Genomic DNA, 8,839 nt, shown 5'->3' on the forward strand with positions numbered 1-8,839 from the left:
GTTGGAAACACAAATACGAAACGGGTCACGAAGCATCAGTCAAACTTGCCCTGAACGCATCAGCAGCAGCAGCCTGACTATAACAACCGCAGCAAGCCAAAGGCATCTTCCATATTCCCCAAAATTACCCGGTCATGGGCCATCCATCGCCATCGTGTCTTCGCATAATTCCTCACCTCCTCCGTCCATCTGACCGCCAGCCGCCCCTGCTACGCTTGCCTCCTCTTTCACTTGGTGGATGCGAAACGAAAAAGCGTTCATGTGCTGATCGTCAGTGACCCGGCACCACTACGGCTCTTCTTTCTCTCTTTCCACTTTCTCTCCCACCTTCCTCCCTTCCCTTACGGCGCTGTCGAGGTGTCCACAGAAAACAAGTGAGACAGTTACCGTGCCTTTCCCTTCCCATAAATCAATCAATCATGTGCTGTGCGATGCCCGTGCGCTGTAAATATCCCCAGGTGATCGAAATTATTCCGTAGCCATCCACCACGCCACACCTTTATCTCTTCATTTTTTTTCCCCTACAACCTTCCTTCTTTCTTTCACGGCGCAGTTGCGGCGTCCAGTGATGATATATCTACTGCGCGTATCTTGTTTTCGCTTCGAGCTTAGTCCGGTGCGTCAACGGACATGTGAGGCCAATTTCTTCTTGATTTTGACCACAACGGATGGTTATGACATAATTGTTGTCTGGCTGACTGTGCTCTTTCCCTGCCTATTTACATTGTACCTGTCAGTTTCTTTTCCGTAGCTCGTTGTCTGTGTTGTCTTCAGTTTAAATTCACCTATTTTTGGTAGCCGTGTAGTTTCCGCCCCATTAGTGAATGCCGGTAAGGTACAGCTGTAATGTGCTTTTATCTGGGAAATACTGGTGAATTGCCATTCGTGATAGGAGTGTAAGTGCGAAATGCGATCCCCCCTCCCCCCCCCCCCCCCTCCCCTCCTTCTTAATTCCCTAATCATTTACTCTAGTATCATTTTGTCGGTCACAGTTTCATTAGCATGAGTTCCACAGGGTATCAGGCATGTGCAAACTTCCGAACGACCAAAGCTAAATGAAAGGCAGCAATGGGACTCAAACACACGGCCGTGATTCGTAATCTGTAAAGCCTCTAAATATGGGTACATTATTCACAAAGGGTTCCTCGCACGTGAGGCATGTGCCCGCTTCTGAAGAACGTCAGTTTATTTTCCAGTGGTTCGTGCGCTCTCATTCCTCTGTATTCGCACCCTCTCCTCTGTAATCTTACTCGTCAGGAGGAGGTATCAGTGCGCCGGATTCAGGCAGGGGCGGCTCTGACCCATCTGTACGTTATCGTCGTGATAAAGATCTGCCAGTGACTGACAGGTGCCCTCACTGTGACACTCCACCTGAGATCTGTGATGTGCGTCACTTGTGGACGTGTCCAGCAACGGCTCCAGTTAGACAACGGCTACTCATGAAGGTGGGCCTGCGGTGGAACCGCGATTTTGATTACGAGAAGTGGACAATAGACAATCGCTACACCGCCAACTTCTGCGAATACATAAGTGCAACTGGACTTCACTCCTTCTTTTAACTTTCTGTCTCCTGCATCCCATTCCCCCTATCTCAACTTGTGCCTTGTGGCAAACTTTTCGAAAAAAAAATATATATATATGCTGTAGGAAACATCACGTCAAATTCTTCTTCTGCTTTCTGCAAAGCTATTGTTTGAAAAATCCAAAATTGCCCTCAGTCTGCTTCCGGTGCAGCAACAGCTCACCGTCTTGGCTGTAGCTGCAGCCTGTACTCGCGTCCGTTCCACATTTTTGTACTCCGCCTCGAACAGGGACGACCTGACATTCTCAAAGACGAACACACGAGTCCCGGAGGACAAGTGAAGGTGAAAATGGAGACCATTTGCAAGATATGGCTTCGCCTATAAAATGGAATAAGAATTCCGAACCTTTCACCGCAATGCATCGAGCCACAGCATCCTCAACCACAACCTCGTCAATATAAATGTTAACGAGCGATTAGACTGTAGGTGTTGCTGAAACAGGTCATCGGAACGCTCATTACTTAATCGCAGCCAAATGAAATTAGTTCGCAAGTAATGTAAAATTAGCCGGGAAATATTGACTATTAAGATATAAATATGGACTGTTTAGATAAATTTAGATAACGAAAGCACTGCGCGAAATATTTCGTGGCTATGTCACAAAGCGGTCTTCGTTTTGTTTTTTTTTCATCGCGCACGAACGTTCACGAAGACGATAAAAATCATGATAGGTTTGGATTCTCGAAGTACTTTCGAGTTATAGAAAATAATTTGAGGGATCTCAAGGGCATAAAGTCGCTGCTGTTGCATAAAAACAAAATGTGACGCCTCGGAAGAGACGAAGTAAATGAGGTCGGTGCCAGTTTACGCCCGCAGTATCATATGCTCCGACACGTTTCATCAATGTCCATGCAGATATTCTTCAAAAAGGGGGAATATTCTATAAAAGTCAGCCCCAGTGCTTATCGGACAATCCTGAACGGCTTTAGCGTAGAAACGAGAAAGATAAGAAGCGTTCTCATTATTACACTGAGTTGCTCTTTTTCAAGCTTGAGGTAAGACTTGCAAAATGTGCGCTTATAATTTATCTTATTCAGTGATTGTCACATTATAGTTCACCTCACAAGTTGTTTGAATCATTACGATAGGCAAGGAAAACCAGGGCCAGTAAAGTTGACGTGCATGTATTCGTGGTAAACGAGCACGAAAAGACGAACACAGCAGAAAAGAGACGAGCACTTTTGTTGTATTCTCTGCAGTGTTCTTTTTTTTTTTTTTTTGTGCTCGTTTACCATGAATACTTACCTATTAGCCTAACTCCTCACGTTGACATGCACGAGTTGATTGTTTTCTCACCACATTCTTACCATGTGGTCCAGAGGCGCGTATAGAACACAATCATAAGTATATTGCGCGCCATCCTGTTCGGACCATGCCACATTTAGTTACCATATTGCTACAAAGCGGAGTATTAGACCACTTGAAGGCGAATAGACGAAGCAACCCGTAAAAGTGTATACACATGTTGTAGTTGACCACAGAGTAGCAGTCGGTTGTTTGACATACTTAGCGCGGCGTTGCCTTAAACGCTGGATGTCATCAGATGAAGCCAGTCGATGACATGCAGCCAAACCGGCGACATACCTTAGAACATCGTCTTTCTGCTACTCGGTCAAGCTGCGCTTGGGAACAGCACAAGCGACTCAGGTCGGAACAATGAGACAGTCGCTACTGATTCAAAAAAGCACAACCAAAGATAAGATATAACTCGGTATATTTTATACTGTAGCGACGCGTTACTTGTCTATGTCTGTCTAAATTGCCATTCGTCAACACGGACCTCGAAGGGTGAAGACTCACGTGTCGTATATTATACGACACAGTAGAACGAGCGACGGTTTACGGGCCCTATGCCAAATGCTTCTAGCAACCTGGCAGAGTCCTTGTCGCTGTCTCGAAGATAAGACTTCCTTCCGCTTGTAAACAAGGCCTTTGTTCGGCGCACTGTCGCCTCACTCTATTAGATGCGTCTGCAAGCATAGAACCCGGACCGCACACTCTCCTCCACCTTGGGGTGATCACGGTACTCCCAGATATGGTCCTCGTTGCTATAGCCATCTTAAAATATTGCCATGTTTACCTATGAAAATCCTGATCGGGGTGCGACGTCGAGGTATATCATTCATTTACTTAAACATGGCTGCCGCATGGAGGTTCTAAAAATAGCTGATTATATTTTGCGTGGATCCGCTACCGCCTGCATGATATACACTGTAGAGCGGGCCGGCACTCAGAAGGTGAATTCACTTTATAGTAAGTATGACAGAAAACGCTTTGCTTCCGTTCAAGAACTAAAAGTGTTCGCTGCATTGTGCTACATGAGAATAGTTTTATAAAGTACTAAACCGAATATAAGAAAGAACTTAAAAAAACCTTGATAATTGATTATCGCGCGGAAGCGCAGAAAGTAATCATTAAGTAAATATTGTTTGGAGGCCTTGTCATCTTGACCATAGTGCATCTGGACGACCGGCTGTCCAGGTTTACAATAAACAGATATTTTCAGTTTCCCTTCAAAAAGATTCTTTGCCGGCAACTCGGAGGCACGAACGGGAACGCACATTCGACCGGAGTTTTTAGTGCGTTATTTCTATAGAGTGTATATGAAGACCTGCACGTTTCATGTAAGTATGCTCTAACTGTACGTGCTGCTCCGAGAACAGATCCTACAGTAGACTTCCATTCCCTTTATCTGTCTGAAACCTTGAGCATTCTGCAAAGATAGTCGAAAATCCTTTCTTTTTGGTTCCCAACTTTCGAACAAACCGTCGCGTTGGTTTCCCGGTCCACTGAAGCGAGACAAGAGTGGAGCACATCTCCAACGGTCGCGCTCCTATGCCGCTTGGACCACTGCAGTGCCAGAGCTAATACATAAGAGAAGAACATGCGCAGAAGTACTCACTCTGCAGCTGCTGTATGGCGAGCCGGTATTCGAGCTCCTTTTCGTCCACGTAATCCTGCGACTGCTGGGCGATCTGCTGGGCCAGGCTGGGTCCCCCTGGCTCCACGTATTCGCAGATTGGCTCCTCGGACCACACACGCTGGCCCGACGGCTGGGGCACCACGTCCAGTGGAACGCGACGCGGACTGGGCGCACCACTCGCGGTCGGTATCGAAGTCGGGGTCGTCGTTATCATCATCATCGTCGGTTGCTGCTGCTGCACCGTCACCTGGACGAGTGGCGAGTGCTGCTGCTGCAGGTGAGCCTGGGAGCGCGGCGAAGCCTGCGCAGGTGATGTCGAGTACCACTGCGGCTGAGGCTGTTGCTCGTACTGAGCTTGAGGAGGCCTGTAGGGCTTGGGCGACGGCGAAGGCTGTGGCCTGTACGACGGCTGCTCTTGGCTGGGGTACGACGGGGTAGTCTGGAACTGCACATGCTTCCTCTGGATCTGGGGCGACGGCTGCTGCTGCTGCGTCGGGGTCCAGCTCACAGCAGGTGAAGCCCCAGGAGGCTTCCAGACGTTATCAGCCTTAGCTTCGACGATCCGTACTCCAGCTGGAGACGGAGGCTGGCGTGGGGAAGGCGTCGAAGGTGGTACTGGGACACCTCCCCCACCTCTAGCAGCGGCGAGTTGCTCTTGAAAGCGCCTCTGCTGTTGCTGCTCCAACTCCCTCTGCTGCTGATGCAGCTCCTTCTGCTGTTGCTGCCAGGAAGAGGCCATCTCCTCGCGACCGTCTGCGGGGTCAACCACAGATTGTTGTTGTTGCGGCGACGGCGGTCGCTGCGGCGCCGGCGACGACGACTCTGCAGGCGTCTCGGCCCCGCGCCTCTGTTCGCCGGGCGAGTCGTCAACGCGACCGGCGCGCCCTAGGCGATTCCCCATCGCGGACCTGGACACACCGCGTTAGGGTAGCGTCCATATAGAGCCTACAAGACTGCCTGCTCGGCCGTCGTCGCCGCATGCGATACGGATCATGCAGAAAGGGACTGTGCGGCTACTGCGCTGTCTGCTTACGGAAGCGGTCTGTTATGGCTGGGCCCCTTTGGTTTTAGCTGTCGCGATCTTCTGGAAAGCGCCAACGACACAGGCGACGACTGGCGTGGGTGCGTTATGGCTAGGGAATGGCTTATCGGTTGCAGGGATGACTTAGAAGCGTCTTGAGCGCATATGGTGAGAGCGGATGTATTCCAGGTAGCGAGCAACGTAACCTTTTGAAATGGCCAGCGTTCTAGAAAGCGACTACAAGATGGAAAGCAAGCACGGCCATACTCTACACTAGAGACAACTCTTCACCCGAAATGCATCAAAACACCGGCAAACCTATATGCAAGACTTCACAAAATGACTAACATGCTGGCATTTTTAGGACAGGACGGCCATGCGTCTTGGATTACCAACTCTTCCACCGTCAGCTGAGCCATAACGGACGAACCAGGACCCTGATGTACCCCCAGGGCACGGAATGGAGGAGGTTCGGGGTTGGGTTATGGATGGAGGAAGTTCGTAGTAATTCTACTCTGTGTGCCCGCCATGAACCGAGCTGTGGGGGGAAAGGATGAAAGAAGCAGAAATTGGGGACCAAAAAAAAAAAAAGAAAGAAAGGAGTGCGGGGAACATAATTAAGGCACGTATACGTCGATGGAAAGACCCCATGCGACATGGACGTCATACCACGGCGAGGCTAGGGAGCCACGAAGTCGGAACCGTGCAATAAGCGAGAAATAATTAGAGCGACCCACATGCTAGACGTCATCTGTGTGTGCGTGCGTTTCCTAAAAATCCGCGCGTCCTGACAAATGGTTCCGGAGCTCCCCCCGCTAAGCGGAGCTAAATAAAGCGGTTCACGCTGCAAGCCGTTGAGCTAATTGCTTTGTTTTCCTTCAGTCTGGCGTATTAGAACGCGGGAACATGCGGTTCGCAACCGCTCTACTTTAAATCCCGCTTGTAAGGAGAACTTGATACACTTAGTCACATTGCGCAAAGCGTTAGGAAACGATGTTAGAAAAATTTGGCCCATGCAAGCGAGGCATGCAACAGAACACGACGAGTTGAGTTTTATTTCTTTTTGCGCTTAATTTCATCCCGGAGCTTTAAAGTAAGTCCGAGGTACTTATGGTAGCCGCCGCAAGAACGAGTAGCACAGATTAATTCATGCAACGCTCGGTAAGTTTTAAAGGGAATTCATTTCGCATACGCGCCGTAGCCGACAAGCGCAGTCAAGGTCAAGGGCGGGGCCGTCCGTCAGCGATTCGCGAGTTTACCACGCACGACGCAGAAAAACGCACGCACTCTTCCTCTTTCCCGTCTAAGTCGCTTGTAGACGTGCGTAGCACTGATGCGCGAGAATGTGTGCCTAGTCGGGGTTAAAAAAAAAAAAAAAAAAAAAAAAAAAAAAACAATTCTCGCCGCTTATTGTTCGTATACTACGAATGCTGCGAGAGCGTTTTCTGCAGCAAATTCGAGGATATGCTGCACATAAGCTCCACATGTTAAACCACGACCTTTCCTGAGCGCGTCGTCTCATTGCGAGGAAACCACAGGAATTTATTACCGTTCGATGCCGCCCTCACAAGTATGGTACCGGCAAGTAAGATTATCCGCACTTAGCTCCTGAACCACAAAGGCAGTTGCGGAAGAAACGAAATGTGCTTCTACTCTCAACAGCTCACTAAAGACTTATTTTTACTAGTAAACAAAAAAACACTGCCTGCGCGCGAGGCCCAGTGCTCAGTCCTGACAATTCTCGCCCGCAACAACCATCGCCAAACAGACCTTCACCGTGAATTCTGCCTCTCTAAATTCTCGCCTGCACACGATTTAATCGCGTCTCCGAGGGGAAGTATAAGGCTTCTCACAAGCGCAACTGCGGCTTGAGTCAGGTCATTAATCCGACAATATTTCTTCTATGCAAGTAAAAGCGAATCGTATATCGTCCGCCACGCCTCTCCTAAACGATTCAGAGCAACCCTAGGGGACGCATACACTCACCAGCCATCTCGTCGGCGGCTGATGACGGTGAGCGATCATCGATGAAGCCGACATACGCGGGGGGTCCGCGGCACACCTGTCCGCTAGAGCGAACAGACAAGCTCAGGGCTCTCCGCCGGCCGCGCCTGGGCGAGGAGGGAGGGGGTACGCGGCCGTTCGCTCCGGTTGCACCGACGGCCGTATCCGGTTAACGGGACGACACCGCACTTACAAACACGCACGCACACATTCACCGCAGGCTTATACAGCTGCTATTGCGATGTCGCCGTCGGTACACGTAGCGGCGACGCCAGAGACATGCGGGATCATCTAACCGGCGCCGGCGCCGAGAGGGCGTACAATACAACTCAAAGGGGAATAGAAGAAAACAGGCTATCTCACTCTGGCGACGGCGAACCGCGCCTGCTGCTTACCTGCTCCGGGCACGTCCTCTTAACGGGATGCCCCGAGGGCGACGACGGGGAGTCGCTGCTGGGTCTCAACGACACGCCACTTCTGTCTTGGAGTCCTCCACGGCTTTCCTTTTTTTCTCTTCGAGGAATAGACGAACGCCGGAGAAAAAATGAGAAGAAACCAAAGCGCGGCCGGCCTCAGCGATTGAAATTGAAAGGGTTGCTGTGGTTCACGTACGCCGGGCTTCTTCCTTCAATAAAGTAGTGACCGCGCTGAGGACGAAGTTTCGCGATATAGTCCCCGTGGTGGTGTTGACCGTTAGCTGGGTGCCGCCGTCTTCTTTGCGCCGGCTACTCCTGTGGATACTCCTCTGGCTACTCCTCCGCCTTACGGGTCCCTGCTGCGGGGAGCGGCGCAGCTTGCAACGGGACAGGCTTCAGCTGCGGCGGCTATGGGCTCTCCTGTGCTGCTTGCGCCGGTGGCTGGCCCGGCCCGAAAGGATGGGCGCAGGAGACTCGCTGAGGGTGTGGTGGAATGGGGGAGGGCGGAAGCGAAGGGAGACGCGAGATGGATGCGGAACGCACGTACACGTTAACCGGAGGAGAAGACGTCCCAAGAGAAGGAGGCGATCCAACCCTCCTCGTGCGGCGGCGTTAAAACGCCCAGAAAGTTCTCTTCCCTTCCACTCCGTCTCCCCGCTATGCTTTTCTTTTCTCCAACACAGGGAGAGGGAGAAGGAGAGCTTTGCTGCTAATTTTGAACGCACGCGCACACCGCGGGTCCACCAAAACGCCGGCGTCTGCAGTCTTCTTGGCCTGAGACGAGTCCCTTCCTAGCGCATCACACACTGCCACGCCACCCCGGCGCTTGACTCCGGCGCCGGGTCTCGGTTGGTCGGGTGTCTTCGGACGGTGTCCTCGTCGCCAGCCGAAG

General features: G+C 51.0%; 1 protein-coding gene across 4 annotated transcripts in view; it reads right to left on the bottom strand.

Moving 5' to 3' along the window:
* The window catches only part of LOC146176259 (uncharacterized), a 326,256-nt gene extending 317,645 nt beyond the window's left edge, over nucleotides 1–8,611 (bottom strand). For 2 of the 4 annotated variants that reach the window (XM_084582580.1, XM_084582576.1), the window contains exons 1-2: nucleotides 7,927–8,611; nucleotides 4,486–5,414 (exon numbers count right to left, since the gene is read on the bottom strand). In XM_084582580.1, coding sequence (XP_084438706.1) covers nucleotides 4,486–5,407 — 922 coding nt within the window. In that variant the 5' untranslated portion in view covers nucleotides 5,408–5,414; nucleotides 7,927–8,611. Of the gene's footprint in view, nucleotides 1–4,485; nucleotides 5,415–7,513; nucleotides 7,600–7,926 lie in introns of those variants that run through there. The other 2 variants (XM_084582578.1, XM_084582577.1) reach the window with 2 other exon arrangements.
* Nucleotides 8,612–8,839: the final 228 nt, after the last annotated feature.

The sequence above is a fragment of the Amblyomma maculatum genome, chromosome 10, assembly GCF_055883805.1.
Source record: "Amblyomma maculatum isolate TAMU_Amacu chromosome 10, ASM5588380v1, whole genome shotgun sequence".
Taxonomy (NCBI): Eukaryota; Metazoa; Arthropoda; class Arachnida; order Ixodida; family Ixodidae; genus Amblyomma; species Amblyomma maculatum.